Raw genomic sequence first — 17,522 nt, forward strand, 5'->3', positions numbered from 1 at the left:
AGAACCTGTAAAAGCTGCTGACAGTCGTCCCATGTGGGCTGATGGGTGAAAAGAACAGAATCTAGCAAGTCAATAAGTCCCCCGGCTTCTCAGAAAACTTAGGGTTTTGTGCCTTCCAGTTATAGAGATCGCTTGTTGAGAAAGGCCAATAATGATGGGGCTGGTTGCCGTCTGCATCCCGGGGTCCAGCGGCCCGGAAGGTCAGGGTCTTGATAGTGGAGTCGGGTGCTGCGGCAGACAGTTCCCGCTGAGCTCTCTGCCGGGTGAGAGGCGGGCCTCCTACTGGAACCGTGGCCACTCCCAGAACTCCGCCCCCAGCCACTCCCAGAACTCCTCCCCAGCCACTCCCAGAACTCCGCCCCCCAGCCACTCCTGGCGTGGAAGGATCGCCCCCCCGTGGGCTATATGGGGGAGGAAAGATTAGTTCTTTATTTCCCCCCTGCAGGACAGGGTGGGGGGGCCGAAGGCTGGGTGAGATTCTTCTTTTTCTCCTCCTTTTCCGTTCTCTGCAAGGCAAGAATGGGCTTTGGCCCAGGAGGGCGTGGAGGTAGGAAGGGCCTGAGCCAAGATGGCGGGTCTTCCACGAGGTCCTGCCAAGTAACAATGTAAAAGAGTTGACCAGGATGTCCCCCCCTAAGTTTGGAGACGACATCCCTGACCCGGCGGATGGTGGGGAGGTCAAAAGTCCCCTCTGGCGGCCATCCGATGTTAAAAGTCGGCCACTCCCTGGAACAAAAAGTCTGCCACCGGTCTTTCCGAACTTCCGCACTGAGGTTGCTGGCTCTTTCCCTTACCTCTTTAAAATGATCGACCATAATGCTTAAAGGAGTAGTTTGAGTCTGTCTCATAATGTCCGTCCAGTAAGTCCACAAAATAAAACCGAAAAAACACAAACACAAACAACAAACGGGCCCAAAAATACAGTCTTCCAACTCCATGGAAGCAGAACCAAAACAGGCTTCCAACTCCATGGAAGCCAAACCCGAAAGCTAGACAATGGCCTTACGCCAAACCGGCGGGAGCAACCCGCCTCGTCTCAAATCCGAGAGGGGCATACTCATCCCTCGTGAGGGGCATATCCATCCCTCCTGGGGAGCGGAACGTCCTCCAACTCTCCCCCGATCCGCGAGGGGCATACTCATCCCTCCTGGGGAGCGGAACGTCCTCCAGCTCTCCCCCGATCTGCGAGGGGCATACTCATCCCTCCTGGGGAGCGGAACGTCTTCCAACTCTCACCCGCCTGTGGTCTTTCACGGTGCATCCACCTAGACCCCTCAGGCACTTACAGATTCCAGAAACGAGCTCGCACAGAACAGAACACACAACAACACAGACACCTACCGCGGTCAGTCAGACTCTTCAGATCGGGGGTCCCTCGATGGTCTTGGGAATCCCGGACGAGCCCCCAAATGTTATGCCCAGATTTCAAGATTCCCAAGAGCCCACCAGGGAGCCAGTGAGTCCGATGCAAAAGCAAAGAGTCCTTTATTTCAAACCTAGGTCTGGCTCCCCCACCCTCCTTACTGACACAGCAGCAGGTGGCAGAGAGAGGCCTAGCCCGATGGAACGAGTTTTATAGGGGGGTGGAGTAAGGGGTGGAGAGGTGACTGTGGGTCCTGCCGATTGGCCAGGCGCAAGTCGGTACACAGGATGTGGTCATATTGATGGTGTGCACTTCCCTTGATTATCATTGGTTAGTCCAGAGAAATCCTGGGTGTGGCCAGCAGAGGCTTGGGCTTCCGGGAAGAAGCCTTGCCGAGCACATGGCTCTGCCCAAAAATGGAGGACCCAGGGTAAGATGGAGGGCGTAGTCCTTGCCCTTTCAGAGGGAGAAGGAGAAAGAAATAGAATCATCAATGATGAAAGAGAATCATTGATTGGCTGCCTCCTGCATGCCCCATACTGGGGACCAAGCCACAACTCGGGCATGTGCCCTCGACTGGAATCGAACTGTGACCTCCTGGTTCATAGGTCACACTCAACCACTGAGCCATGCCAGCCAGGCCCCAATGCTTTCAATGAAAATAAATTTCAGCTAGAGTTGATGCCTTCTGTGTAACTCTCCACAGTCATACCCTTCACCTCTCATCTTTCTGCCCATAACCAGAGACTGGACTTTCTGGTTATCATTCCCAGGAATGGTATGTTTTGCTAAATTAATAATGTTTTTTAAAGCAAATTGTTTTTGTTTTTGGTCTCGGATGCAATCCAGTGTCGTGCACTACATTTATTCTTCTTTAATCTGGAACAATTCATTAGCCTTTCTTTGTCTTTTATGATATTAATATATTTGAAGAGTTCAGTCCATTTGTGTTGTGGAATATCCCTTGAGTTGGCCCTCTAACAGTTGTTTAAAGTCTTTTTCACATTCCTTTTGGATACGTATGTACTTGCTGAACAGCCAGGTTTGTACACAGTCCTTGGGACCTTAAGTTGTGTTTGTGGGGACAGCGACGCTGTCAGATGGGTTTGAAGGGCCCCTGTGTACGCTCATGCTTAGGGCTCTGCCATGCTGGCATCAGCAAGCTTGGATGAATCCTCATTCTAAACATCACCAAAGATGCAGAAAACGGCCCTGTGCCTGGTCCAGCATCCAGGCACAAACCTCGCCTGGCCTCCTGCGGTGCCCAAAGGTCACACTGCAGATGTGAAGTCCTGCCTCCCAGAAGTCTGGAGCAGGCTGCAGTCCTGGGGTCCAGCCTGCCCTGCTGCTGGTCTGCTCCGGCTCGGTGTGCAGAGGGGCCTCCTGTGGCTCTGCCAGGTGCCCCTGATCCTCCAAGCAGGGGCACTGTGGTGTGGAGACGGGCCAGGCCTCCCCTATCACATGGGTAATTTGATAAATGTATAATTTTATCTAATCATTACAGTAGTATCTAATCTGTAGTTCATATTTAAATTTTGTCAACTATCCCAATAACGTGGTTTCCCACTGTTTTTATTTTTCCATTTTCTTTTTTAAAATATGTTTTTATTGATTTCAGAGAGAAAGGGAGAGGGAGAAAGAGATAGAATCGTCAGTGATGAGAGAGAATCATTGATTGGCTGCCTCCTGCACACCCCACACTGGGGACCGAGCTGTGATGGCTGGTCTTGATCGTGGTCCGGGAGGGAGATCATCAGACCTGGAGCTTTGCTTTCTGAGCTGTTTAACTTCTTTGTTTGATGGCATGTGGTTGTGGTGTGAAAATGATGAATTGTCATCTGTGTAATAGCCATGTAACATCAGGGAACTATCTTACTAGTCGGTGTTTGGTCAGACCAAAGCAGACAATGCAAAATGTTTTAAGTGTCACCAAACTTTACAAGACTTTGGCAAAGTGAGCTTTTAATGTGAGAAACTAAATAAAATTGATTTTCACCGTCATGAAGTCAACACCATTGTCCTCTGTGCTTTAACACTTATATCCACACTTCAGAGTACTCTTCCTCGAGATACAGTCTTTCCTATGAGAAGAAATATCGAGTCCCCTGCCTTTTTGAATGTAAATTAATTAAAATTAAATAAAATTTAAAAGTCCGGTCCTTGGTGGCACTGGTGACGGGGCAGGGCTCAGGTGCCACCTGTGGCTGGTGACGGCCATAGGACTGAGCACAGAACGCCGCGGGGGACAGCGCTGCTCCGCACGGCAGCCTGGGACTCGGGGCGAGAAGCTTCCTTCCACAACAGACCACAGACGTCACACGGAGAACCTGGAGTTGGCGTTAAACTGTGACTGCAGGCTGCTGGCTGTGTCCTCCGGGTGCTGGGGCGGGTCAGAGAGCTGGGGGATCGATGGGATCTTACATGTGCTGTTCTGCCAGCCCAGCGCTCTGGTGAACTGCTCTGGCATCATGGCGTGGTGGCCAGAATTTACTAGCAAAGAGCAGCCACAGCTGAATTGAGGAAGTGATTGCAGCCAGGGGCTGGATCTTTCCCCTCACCTGGCCCTCCATGGCCAGGGCCGGAGTGCGGGGCTGGTGCAGGAGCCCAGCTTTGCTGTGAAGGCACTTCCTGTCGCCCAGGAACCATCACCAAGGGCCCCGAGGGAGTGCTGGGCTGAGGTGTCCTGGAGGTGTGTCTGAGGCAGGGGCTGGGACTCACATGGATGATAAACAGCAGTCGGGTGAGCACTGCTCCTGGCTGAGGACACCGGAGCTGTTTCCAGGCCTCGGCTCAGCTCACCACTGCAGGAAATGTGGTGACAGGTGTGTCTCAGCTCCCAGGACTCAGCCACCACTGCCCAGGAAGCCAGGCCACCAGCCGGTACCAGTGGGAGCGCCTGTGTGTGCTTGAAAACACCTGTCTGCCTGTGGGTCCTTGCCTGTGTCTGTGTGTCTGTCCCCGCCTCCTGGCGCCCCGCCGAGGAGGGGAAGCTGAGCTGGCCCAGGCACACTCCGCGCCGCAGCCTCAGCTAGGATGTGGCTCCTCCGCACTCTGCTCTGCGTGACCAGTAAGTCAGCCTCGCCCCTGCCCGGAGGGCTGCTGTGCCCTCTGCAGCCTGTCTGTCCTCTGTCCTCTGTCTGATGGGCTAAGTCAGAGCCAGGGGCTGGAGAAAGTGGGAGACTGTCTCCATGGAGATGCTCTTCCTCCGAGGGTGAGGGTCCCCGGCTTCCTCTGTAGGACACTGGGGGCTCAGGGGCAGTGCTGACAGCCTGTGGCTTCGGACTCCAGAGCTCTGCTGCCCCGTCCCTTTTCCACCCAGCCTGTCCCCACCCAGGCTCCCTCCCCACCCAGCCTCTCCCCACCCAGGCCCTCTCCCCACCCAGCCCCTCACCCCACTCAGCCTCCCTCCCCACCCAGCCTCCGTCCCTACCCAGCCCCTCTCCCCACCCACCTCCCTCCCCACCCAGCCCCTCTCCCCACCCAGCCTCCCTTCCCACCCAGCCCCTCTCCCCACCCAGTCTCCCTCCCACCCAGCCTCCCTCCCCACCCAGCCTCCCTCTTCACCCAGCCCCTCTCCCCACCCAGCCTCTCCCCACCCGGCCCCTCTCCCCACCAGCCCCTCTCCCCACCAGCCCCTCTCCCCACCCAGCCCCTCTCCCCACCCAGCCTCCCTCCCCCCCGCAGGCCTTCTCCCTATGGCACCGACTCTGGGCAGGTCCTCGGGTCTGGGCCGAGTTTGGTCTCAGAGTGGAGGCACTGTCAGGTACCTCCCTTCCCCCAGCAGAGCACCCATCTACAGACCAGGGGTTCCGCTGGTGAGGTGAGGGCCCTGTGAGGATGTGTTGACCAGAGACTGGGGTCGTGTCTGCATGGCAGAGCTGACTGCATTGGGGAGTCACCTTCCTGTAACTGCTGTTGGGGCCAGGATGGGAGCATGTGTGCGTGGTGGGGGAGCGGGACTTCCTCTTCCCACTCCCTGGAAGTCCCGTTCTGGCCTTTAAGCCTCCCAGGGAAGCCACCTGGGGCAAGCCGAGCCCTGAGCCTGCACCTGCCCGCAGGCCGCAGGGATGGGACTGAGCACAGTCAGCCCCTGGAGACTGCTCGGGCCACGCGTGAGGCTGGGGTGGTCCTGCCTGGTGATCGGGCGGGCATCCTGGGGTCTCCTGCTCTGGGCAGCAGCTTGACAGGAGAATGAGATGGACACCAGGCAGAAGCAGTTCCCCCTGAGGGACCGGCCGGGGCTGCAAGTGAGCCCCAGTGTCTGAGTGCTGAGTCCACGCTTGGAGGGGCTCAGGATGAGCGCCCACCACGGGCCGAGCACCCAGAAGCAGGCCAAGCCTGTGCAAGGCACCAGCGAAGCAAGTATTTTGGGACATGTTTTAATACAGTATTACGAAAACATCAAAGCCATGGAAAGGTCAGAACTTGGTTGGACTTTCTTTTCCTTATATTACAGTTTACACTTTTATTTTCAGTTTTATATGGTGTCAGAGAGGCTCTCCCTCTTCATAGCTTATGGCTTTGACCCTCCATCACCAAGAATGTCCGGAGAAGATCTTAGATTCTGGTTCTCCCCCTCCCCCCACCCCCCACCCCCACCCCACCCGCCCAGTGTGGAGGAGGTAACTGAGGCCCAGAGGAGCTGTGACCGTCCAGGGTTACAAGCAAGTAGTGGAAACGAGGGTCCAGCTCAGGCCTCTTGTCCTGCCTCCCAGCTCTAGAATACCCCATGGCCTGGGGCCTTTTTCAGACATGTCAATCCAGATGACATTTATCGAACCCTCCTGAGGCCCAGCCACTCCCCAAGCTGACGGACAGCAGAGAGCAGGAGGGAGTGGGCTTGCTTGAGATTACGGAGCCCACAACTCGGCTACGTTATGGGAAGGATGTGGGAGCAGGGTCCCAGCAGCTCCAATTTGGGTGGGGGAAATGAAATTGTGACAGTTCTACTCTAAGCTATGATGTCCTGAGATAGGATGGACTAATCCTGGAGAGCTTCCTGGAGGAGGTGAAACTAGCCCTGAGCCTAGAGCAGCGCTTCTCAACCTGTGGGTCGCGACCCCTTTGGGGGTCAGACGGCCCTTTCACAGGGGTCGCCTGAATACATCCTGCATATCAGATATTTACATGATGATTCATAGCAGTAGCAACATTACAGTTATGAAGTAGCAACGAAAATAATTTTATGGTTGGGGGTCACCACAACATAGGAAGGTTGGGAACCACTGGTCTAGAGGATTGGGAAAAGTCTGAGAAAGTGACAAGGAGGTGCTGGGGAGGGTGGGAGGAACCCCCTCAGACCACCACCCCAGGCTCAGGGCCCTGAATCCTGTGCCTGGCTGGGCCTCCCTAGGCCACTGGCCTGACCTTGACCTTCCACTCTTCCCAGGCCACCCACTGTGGGGATGCCCACTTCTCATCTGTGGGAGCCAATGAGATGGCATTAATTGTCTGAGAGGTTTCGAGTCAGGCGCAGATGCCAGACATACTGCAGCTGCTCATACCCCCGCTTCTAGCCCCAGCTCAGGCTGCTCCCCAATGGCCTGCTGACCCCAGGTCACTCCATCCCTGACTCGCTCTGTGGCCACAGCTGCTCACTGTTCCTCCTGGGGCCTGAGGTTGAGTCTACATCCCTCATGTCGAGAAGGGAACTCTGCTGTCAGCCTACAAAGCCTTCCCAGTGGCAAAGGAGCCAGAGTGCGGGCGCTCCTGCCTTCTCGCTCCTCTGTGGTGGTGACCTTCAGCCTGGGCCCCTCCGGGGAGAGGAGGCTGCAGACCCGGCTCTGTCTAGGGGGTGGGGTGGGGGGGCTCTCTGTGTAGGAAAAATGGTATGGACAAAGAGGTGGGTGTGAGGAGTCTAGGAAAGTGCAGGGTTAGGTGTGAGTGGTAGCAGAAAGCTGTCCGCTCTGATGTTGCCTGTCCCCCCACAACCAGGACATGGTGCAGTCCCTGTCCTGGAGCCTCTGTGTGAAAAGAAAGCAGGACACACCACACACACACACACACACACACACACACACACACACACACACACCCCTTCGCCCCTCTAGCCCCAGGCCAGGGGTGGGCAAACTTTTTGACTAGAGGGCCACAATGGGTTCTTAAACTGGACCGGAGGGCCGGAACAAAAGCATGAATGGAGTGTTTGTGTGAACTAATATAAATTCAAAGTAAACATCATTACATAAAAGGGTACGGTCTTTTTTTTTTTTTTTAGTTTTATTCAATTCAAACGGGCCAGATCCGGCCCGTGGGCAGTAGTTTGCCCACGGCTGCCCCAGGCCGAAGGCCCCTGAGGCTGCCTTCAGGCCTCACATGAGGGAGAGGAAGGACCTTGCAGGCAGAGGTAAAATGTCAGAGACGTGCATGCCTGTGGGCAAGACAGGTGGGGAGTGCAGGCCCTGTAGGACCTGGAGTCTCCCACCGTCTCTGGGGGGTTGTCTTGTAGGCTGCGTATGGGGGGCATGTGGGTGGCCACAGGGCCAGGCTGAGGGAGCTGGGACCTGGCCTGGGGCAGTGGGAGGCCACGGGGCAGCGCTGAGGGGTAGTGACAGTGAGACTGGCGTGCTGTGTGAGCCGGAGTCCTGGGGAAAGGGCCGGCCGGCAGGACAGTGCTGCTGGCGGGACGATGCTGGATGCTGCCAGGGCAGGTCCAGGGGTGCTGGGCAGGCAAGCGTGTGGAGGAGGAGCCACTCATGAGAAATAGGAGGAAAATCGGAAAATCCCCAAGCACTGAACACGGTGCTGGCACAGTGAGCGCCCCAGGCCTGATGGCCACTGTTAGGTGGACTGATGGTGTCTGAGGCCTGGGAAGACCAAGGTGGGTGGGCCGAGGGGTGAGCTGCACCTGATGGGCACCCTGCAGGCGCCTCTGAGGCATAACCTCCCCCGAAGCCCACCGGGGTGTTCTGGGTGGGTGTCCGCACACCTGAGTCTAGTCCCAGGTCCACAACTGGTTCCTTGTATACATTGGGGCAGACCATGCCCCCCGGACCTCAGTTTGCTAAAGCAGAAATGGGGCTGCGAGACGTATATTTAAAATGCCCAGCCCTAATCGGTGTGGCTCAGTGGATAGAGAGTCGGCCTGCAGACTGAAGGGTCCCAGGTTCGATTCTGGTCAAGGGCATGTACCTTGGTTGTGGGCACATCCCCAGTAGGAGGTGTGCAGGAGGCAGCTGATCGATGTTTCTCTCTCATCGATGTTTCTAACTCTCTATCCTCTCCCTTCCTCTCTGTAAAAAGTCAATAAAATATATAAAAATAAAATAAAATAAAAAAATAAAATGCCCATGTGGGGGGAGATCCGGGCGGAGGGGGCGGGCAGTGGTGGCTGACAGGATGGAGGGGGTCGCAGTCTGACTCAGCAGGTCCCTGCGGCTGGGAACAGCGTGGGGGCGGCAGCCTGTGGGTGGTGTGGTGACAGACACCGTGCAGCTGGGCTCACGGCTGACAGCCGCGGGGGGCTTAGGCGGAGGGCGAGGCTGTCAGAGGCCTCCCTGTGGTTACAGCGCTGGAGCATCGCACCCACATGCCGTGCGCCTAGCTCGGTGTCTGATGCTGGGCCAGGCGTTGCCTCATTGGGTCTGCACAGCCCCCCCGTCACGGATGGGGAAACTGAGGCGGACAGGCCTGATGCCCTTCAGCAATTCCATGGCAAAGTCAGTATTTGAACCCAGGACCGTCTCCCTTGGGGACCGATGCCATTTTTCCTGAGCCCCAGTGGGCAGTGAGAAGGGAAGAGGCCACCTGAGCAAAGGTTGTCAGGGGCTTGGGAGGGATCTACTTTGGCAAATGACTCACCCCTGGCAGAGCCTGGCATGGAGGGGCTGGCGGCTGGTGCCTGGGAGAGCTCAGCAAATACGGGGACCCCCCCCCAACACACACACACACACACACACACACACACACACACACACACACACAGGTCCTCGCTGACCTACTTACCAGCCTCTAAAGCAGAGCTCTGCCCTGGCTCGGTGAGCTGCTGGCACAACTGGGGGCCATGCCCAGCGCCGGGGCTCCTGTGACCTGCTCTTGGATTCCATCCCTCAAGCTTTTAATGAGGCTTTGGACTCAGGCAGACCTGGGCCCAGACACAAATATTTAATTCCCCCACGGACCACCTTCGAGACAGCAGGACTGGGAGACGGTGGGCCTGGGAGAGGGTGGGCCTGGGAGACGGTGGGCCTGGGAGAGCTGTGCTTGTCCACTCCCGGTTCCGCCCTCCGGTCTTGCATCAAGTTCCCTCGGTTGAACAAAGTGAAAATGGGGTCGAACGGGATGGAGGGGGCGGGGATCCGGATCGGCCCGCTGATATTTCCTGACACCACTCTGGGCCTGACTCTGCTGAGCTGGCTCTTCGCCGCAGTGGGCGTGGGGGTTGTCATGGGTGACTCAGAGCAGATCACCGTTTGAGGGACACAGACTTAATCACAGATCGCTCTGACCCAGACAGGACTTAGTCAGAGCCAGACGGAGACACCACAGGATCCCAGGGGCTAGGAAGGGGAGCCCACTCACCCCCCGCAGTGAATGACTCTGGCTGGGGATCTGGGTTGGCTCCTGGCGCCAGGGTGCCTGAGCGGGCCCCCAGGGGTGGCAGAGTGGGCGGGTGCTGAGGACGGTGGCTGGGTGTGGACCCGCTTGTGCAGAGACCCAGAGGTGGGAAGGGTGAGATGGTGTTCAGGGAGGGGGTGTAAAGGAGCTGGGCAGGGCAGTGCCATGGATGCCCGGGCAAGGACCCTGGACTATCTCAGGGGTTTAAGTCATGTCTCAGTTACACAGTAAGAAGTGTGCCGACGTCTACTCTCACCGGCCTGGCTGACCTGGAGGCACAGGGCTGGGCACAGGCCAAGGAGTCCCAATTCCCTGTGGACTTCCTTGATCCAAACTGTTCACAGAGGACAGGGCGCCCCCTTCCCCACTTGGGGTCTTGCTCTGGAGCCCTTGAGGGTAATGGATAGGCCACAGGGAATCTGTGAGGCCCCTTCACCCGCCCAACACCTGGCCACAGTCTGGGCCCTCGGGGATCCCTGGTGGTGGGGGAACAGTCACAGGCAGTGCGTACGCAAGAGATGAGCAGGTCGTTTCCTGCTGGAGAAAGGCTGGCGGGGCACCGAGTGGCCAGGCGGGGGCCTGGGGGTCAGGGCGGCTTCTGCAAGGAGGTGCATGCTGAGGATGTGGAGGGGCCGGGGCCAGCCTCCAAGCAGAGCCCTCGGGAGGCCAAGATTTGTGCAAATGTGCATTTGAGGGGCTGGGAGGGTTCTGATGCTCCCCTCAAGTCTGCAAAGGGATGCAAGGCCCCAAACGGAAGAGCTCACGGTTGCATTGTCTGCATTCTACTTTGGGGCACGGTGGGAGGACATGAATACCAGGCCCGGGAAACGTGGGGTGCAGGTTTGTTCACTCGTGTCTTTTTTTCTTCCACCCCACCCTGTCCCAGTTCATTCAATGTCCTTTTTTAAAAAATTTCTTTATTAATTAAGGTATCATTCAATGTTCTTGCTAAGAGAAATTGTTTTCTGTCATTTTCTGCTACACTAGAATAGCTTTTGAGTTTTCTGCCCCAGTTTTGTGGATGCTGTGAATGACATAACTGATCATTTTAGTCCTTATGTTGAGTTCGAGAAAGTTCAATTATTTATGCATTTATTCCACAAATAATTGCATTACGTGCCTACCGTGTGCCGTGCGGTGTGCAGAGGCGAGCGCTGGCCCATCATAGAAAGTGCTGGCTCTTTGCTACACAGGTTAGTTCTCTCTTCCTTCTGTTTTGATTGGCTCCCTTCTTTTTTTTTTTTTTTTTTTTTACTTTTTTCTATTGATTATTTCCCTTCTGTCCTTTTTCTAAAATTCCACCTGCCCCATTATTTTAAAACACACTTTACCTTCGTGTAGGGTGTCTCTGATGAGCCACCACAAGCCATGCGGGGGAAGGCAGAGGTGCGGAGGGAAGGGTGAGGTCCAGGTGCCCCTTTGTGCCGGCTCAGGAAGAGATCCGCCCCCAGGCCCTCTCACACTGCCTCCTTCCTGAGCCTTTGGAAGGTTGGTTTTTAATAACAAATTTTAAGGATGTACCAAAGAAAACAACAATGATTAGCCCAATATACCCATCACACAGGTGGCATTGTTATCAAGCGTTTGCTACTCTTGTTGCATGTATTTCAATGTCTCCTGTTGTTTCTTTTACCAAAGCAGTTTTTTAAAAAAATTGATTTCGGGGGGGTGGGGGGGTGGGGGGAGAGGGAGAGAGAGAAAGAGAGAAACATCAATGTGAGAGAAATATCAATCAGTTGCCTCCCGTACATGACTCGATTGAGACCCAAACCCACTGCCCGGGCAAGTGCCCTGACGGGAATCGAACTGACGACCTTACAGGGCACGGGATGACGCCCAGTCGCTGAGCAACACCGGCCAGGGCTCGCCAAAGGTTTTAAGGCCTTGCTGCTCAAAACCTGGTGTGGGGACCAGCACATGGCATCCCTTAGGGCAGGGATGGCGAACCTATGACACGCGTGTCAGAGGTGACACGCGAACTCATTTTTTTGGTTGATTTTTCTTTGTTAAATGGCATTTAAATATATAAAATAAATATCAAAAATATAAGTCTTTGTTTTACTATGGTTGCAAAGATAAAAAAAATTTCTCTATGTGACACGGCACCGGAGTTAAGTTAGGGTTTTTCAAAATGCTGACACGCCGAGCTCAAAAGGTTCGCCATCACTGGCCTAGGAGCTGGTTCGCCCCATGCCCTGACCCACTAACGCGGGAGCTGCATGCCAACAGGAGGCCTGGGTGAGTCGTCTGCACATGAATGTTTCGGAAGCATGACTTAAAAACAAATCCCAGCACCCGTCCTTTCCCCCCACAGCCTTCGGTACACATTTCTGTCATGTGCGGCTGTTCTGTGGTAGAGCTGCAACGTTCCTGCCGCCTCACCAATGGCCAGCCGCTCCGCGGCCTCGTTTACTGCCCGTCCCGACGCAGATCCTCCTGTCGTCCTTTGACGGTTAGTTGGTTCAAGTGAAGGTCCAGAGGGGCCGCCTCGCCCAGCCCATCGTGTGGCCCGTGTGCCTTCTCTAAGTCCTGGCTTTCCGGTAGGGCTCGGTACTTGTCCTAGACGTAGACCATCTCCTTCAGGGTTTGCATGTTGGCTTCCCCTTGGTGTGGTTTGTTCTTCTATCCCTAAACATCCCCAGACCTGGAAGTTGGAGCTAATGACTTCAATTAAATTCAAGGTAAACCCTTTTGGCAAGCGTACGCTAACAGTCCTGAGGATTTTGCCATCCCTCCTGCTTCTTTTTGTTTCCTTCGCCAAAGTATTTGACACACTCGCTACTCAAAATGTGGCCTGATGACCAGCTGCATGGGTGTCATTGAGCACTTGTTAGAAATGTAGCCTTGGTCTCTGTGCCTTTCCTGGGGTGTCACACCAGGAGGCACACATGCTGGGGACCCATCTGGGGACACTAAGGTTTACTAGTGGTCTGGGCGGGGGGGGGGGGGGGGGGGACGGGATGGGATGTCGGCCTAATTGTCAAGTGCTCAACCAAACTCGTCAGTAGCTTCATCTGCTGATGATCATGGCCCGAGTTAATGATATAATGGCTTGCAAAATTGTGTTTTGTGATTTTATTATGCCTCCCACATTCATTAGTAATAATTCTTCTGTAAAGAACTTTTTCTCATCAGCTAAGACTATTTGGTGACCGTAAGATGCAGCTCATAGGAAAGGCAAGAAAATTGCTTAGTACTTTCCTTTTAATAGTCAATTTTCAGAATAAGGGATGGTTCCCTCATTACTTCCAACGCAGCGTTTTGATTTATTCTCTCTCTCTGGGGGTGGGTGGCTCTGGGGAGAGAGCTGAGAGGACAGCTGCCAGGGTCCCTGTGCTGAGTCATGCCCCCACAATACAGAAGCCCCCCACAGTTTTGATTTGTCATATCTTAATTCTCTTTCAGTTCAAGATATTTTAGAATTTCTGTTGTGATTTCATCTTGGAACCTAGATTATTTAAAGTGCATTAATTTATAAAACACTCAGATTTTTAAAATTTTGTTATTGATTTCTAGTTTAATTCCAGTAGAGACTGAGAATATATTCTGAATTATTTCAAACTATTGCAATTTATTGAGGCTAGCATGTGGTCAGTTTGGGTAAGTGTTTTACGTGTATGTCAAAAACTGTTTATTTTACCATTGTCAGGTAGAGTGTTCTGTTAGTCAATTAACCCAAGCTTGTTAATTGTATTGTTCAGATCTTTTATATCCTTACTGGTTTTTTGTCTGCTTTTAGAGCTACTATGAAAGACTTGTTAAAACATTAAAGTGTCCTATATTCATTGTTGATTTTTATATTTTCCTTTTAATTCAGTCGATTTTTGCTATGCATATTTTAAAGCAATGTTATTGGTTATATACATATTTTAAATCGTTATAACTTCTTGATGGATGAAGAACAACATGTTTGTATGTGTATATTTCCTTCTCTTATGTAAAATACTAGAGGCCCAGTGCACAGATTCATGCACTGGTGGGGTCCCTCAGCCTGGCCTGCGCCTTCTCAAAATCTGGGACCCCTGGGGGGATGTAGTAGTGCGCAAAGGGGCAGGCAGCTGGGGGCTGTGCCACTCCCACTCATCCTGGCCCTGCTGTGCCTGCACCGCCACTGCTCTGTAGCTTGCTGCCACTGAGGCGGGAGAGGATCACGCTGCAGCTGCACTTGCTAGCAGTGAGCCCGGCGTCTGGCGCCCGTCAGTCAGCTTAGTGCCGCTCCCGCTGTGGGAGCACACTGACCACCAGGGGGCAGCTTCTGCATTGAGCGTCTACCCCCTAGTGATCAGTGCACGTTATAGTGACCGGTCGACCGGTCGTTTGGTCATTTGTTTGCTTAGGCTTTTATATATATAGATAGCATAGTCTATAAACCTGTACAGTGGGGCCTTGACTTATGAGTTTAATTCGTTCTGAGACTGAGCTCGTTAAGGAGCTCATTAAGGAGCTCGTTAACTCAAATTACTCTCTCAACTCAATGCAAAAAATCGGCCCAGAGGCAGCTGGTATCTCAAAAAACTCGTTAGTCAGGACACTCGTAAGTCAAGGCCCCACTGTACTTTGCTTACTTACTTTTATTTGTGCCTAAAACTCTACTGCTAAGTGAAAAGCTATTCTTTGAAAAACATACTTCCTTCAATTTCAGTGAAAAATTGTGGTGCAGTCCATCCAACCCAATAGCCAAACAATTTTTACTGATGGGAAATTTTATTAACTGACCAATAAATCAAGTTTATATTTTTAAAAACTCAGTAATACAAGTATAAAGATACAGTTTATATATAAAACTTACTGTACTGAAGGTTTATTGTGCCCATTAAAGGAGTAATGAAGGCTTTTAACATGGGTGGTGAAAGATGGCTGTGAGGGAATCGTTACTGAGAAGGTGCATAGTTCTCTCGACACCATTTCTTCACTGTTTTTCAACCACCTGGAGACTTACGGCTATCTTACAAATTTCTACTTAAAAATGAAGTTATAGCACAGAAAAATGTCTTGAGGGCAAAGGAAGCCCTTTGAAACACATGGAAATAGCTTGTGTACTCAACAGAGCACAGACTGTGGAAGCCGCCTCTGCAGCCCTCCGATGGGCATGTGCAAAACAAAGCACATGGGATTTACCCGAACCCGGCAAGCAAGGCAGGTTTGTTCCCTAGGCCAGTGGTTGGCAAGCTGCGGCTCGCGAGCCACACGCGGCTCTTTGGGCTCTTGAGTGTGGCTCTTCCACAAAATACTGACTTCTGCGCATGGGCCGCGAAGTTTCAATCGCACTGTACATGCGCGCCTGCACGTGGTATTTTGTGGAAGAGCCACACTCAAGGGCCAAAGAGCCGCATGTGGCTCCCGAGCCGCAATTTGCCGACCACTGCCCTAGGCCATCACTGGGCTAGAAACGGTTAGATTCTGACACCCCTGAAAGTGTGCTGTCAGAATGTCACTCGTTATGGCATGTTTATTTGGTACATTCAGGGAAGAAAAAATCATTATACTATAGTGGTATTGTTACAGAAAAACTGGAGAAGAACCAAGCAACGCTTAGAGAGATGGAGTTACATTTATTATTATTACGCGCAGGCCCAGAGGAAAATGCCTCTCAAATCTGGGCGAAATCACACAGGAAGTTTCCTGTATTTATACCATTTTACCTTCTTTGTCTCCCAAATATGGGGTTTTTCCGGTTCCCTTTGCAAGTTCTTAAAGAGCCCCTATGTGCTGGCGCTTTGAGACCTCGACCAAAGGCTTGGCCTGATGCCAGTCCTGATAACTTCGTCTGGAGAAGGTTTAATGGCCTCTCTGAAATGGGGGTAGTCTTATTTTCCTTATTATTTAAGCCAGCAAGCATCTACAGAAGCCAGAAGTAGCAGGGTTAAAATTTCAAACAGCAGTTTTTATATAAGATGGATGCTTCAGTATAAGTTTTTTAAGAGTTATTATGGCAAAAAGTTAATTGAACAGATAAGTCTATAGACTGAACTTTACCTGCCTTTTTCTATGTACATGGAAAGTTTTGAACAGCGGAGTAGCATGGCCAGACCATGATTTTTAAGAATTCTTTCTGGCAAGCCCTGGCTGGGCAGCTCAGCTGGTTAGAGCATTGTCCCATACAACAAGGTTGCGGGTTCGATCTCCAGTCAAGGCACATGTGGAAACTAACCAATGAATGCATAAATGGTGGGACAACAAATCGATGTCTCTCCCCGCCCCTACCCCGCTTCTTCTCTTTCCTTTCTCTTTCTCTCTCTCTCTCAAAAAAAAAAAAATCTGTCTGGCAGCTGGTTGAGAGAGGATGTAGCCAGAGGGACAAGTCTTAGAAGAGAAAGGTCAGGGCACTAATGAACGTGTCCAAGTAAGAAACAATGCGGTCAGTTGGGCAGAACTGAGTCCCGACAGAGGCCCAAACGCGTATGAGGATTCTGAGAACGAGAGAGGTTGTGTTTCAAATCTGTGGGAATTATGTTGAGATCATTTCATTTGGGGGAAGAAAAGGTCAAGGTGAATCTCTGTTTCAATCTACACACAAAAATAAAACCCAGATGAATCAAAGGTAATAATAAGAAATGAAACAAAATATCAAAGAAAACATTGAGTGAATTGAAAAAAACAAACCTCTGAGTGGGGAAGCATGACACAAATTTCAAGAGTCAGAAAGGAAAAAAAATTGACTCCATAAGACGTGTAGACGTGGAAAACATATAATATGCTAGTCAAAGGGCTAAGTGAGAAACACTGTTACACTGACTATTTCTTTTGGATTCAAAAAACTGTAATGAATGAGAAAACAATAAATGCCTCATAAAAATAGATAACGTATATGAATAGGCTTTAAATGAGCTGACAAGAGGCTTGACCTCACTCACAATTAAAAAATAGTTTTTTGCCCCACTGGCTTTGCTCAGTGGTTGAGCGTCGACCTATGAAACAGGAGGTCAGGGCACATGCCCCGGATGTGGTCTCAATCCCCAGTGTAGGGTGTGCAGGAGGCAGCTGATCAATGATTCTCTCATTATTCTCTTCCTCTCTGATATCAATAAAGATATATTTAAAAAAAAAAAAGTTTTGGGCCCAGCCAGCCTGGCTCAGTGGTTGAGCATCAACCTATGAACCAGGAGGGCACAGTTTGATTCCTGGTCAGGGCACATGCCTGGGTTACAGGCTTGATCCCCACTGTGGGGTGTGCAGGAGGCAGCTGATCAATGATTCTCTCTCATCATTGATGTTTCCATCTCTTTCTCCCTCTCCCTTCCTCTCTGAAATCAATAAAAAAGTTTTGGAACAAAATAACGAGATGCTCCTTTAAAACAAGAACGACAAGGTTGCACACAGCCAGCTGAAGCAGTGCTGGGCGGAAGCAGGCCTCCCACTCTGTCGTCGGAGTATGAACCAGCACAGCCTCTTTGGGGGGCAATCTGGATATATCAATTTTCCCTTCAAACTTTTTTTTTTTATTTAAATCTTTATTGTTCAGATTATTACATTTGTTCCTCTTTTTTTTCCCCCCATAACTCCCCTCCTCCCAGTTCCCGCCCCACCCTCCGCCCTCACTCCCCACCCACTGTCCTCATCCATAGGTGCACGATTTTTGTCCAGTCTCTTCCCGAATCTCCCA

At 52.2% G+C, this 17,522-nt stretch overlaps 1 protein-coding gene across 1 annotated transcript in view; it reads left to right on the forward strand.

The window, feature by feature from the left end:
• Window positions 1–3,872: 3,872 nt before the first annotated feature.
• ITGAE (integrin subunit alpha E) overlaps window positions 3,873–17,522 on the forward strand; it is a 61,547-nt gene continuing 47,897 nt past the window's right edge. The window contains exon 1 of the mRNA XM_036341288.1: window positions 3,873–4,430. Coding sequence (XP_036197181.1) covers window positions 4,397–4,430 — 34 coding nt within the window. The 5' untranslated portion in view covers window positions 3,873–4,396. The remainder of the gene's footprint in view (window positions 4,431–17,522) is intronic.

The sequence above is a fragment of the Myotis myotis genome, unplaced genomic scaffold, assembly GCF_014108235.1.
Source record: "Myotis myotis isolate mMyoMyo1 unplaced genomic scaffold, mMyoMyo1.p scaffold_m19_p_17, whole genome shotgun sequence".
NCBI classification, from domain to species: domain Eukaryota; kingdom Metazoa; phylum Chordata; class Mammalia; order Chiroptera; family Vespertilionidae; genus Myotis; species Myotis myotis.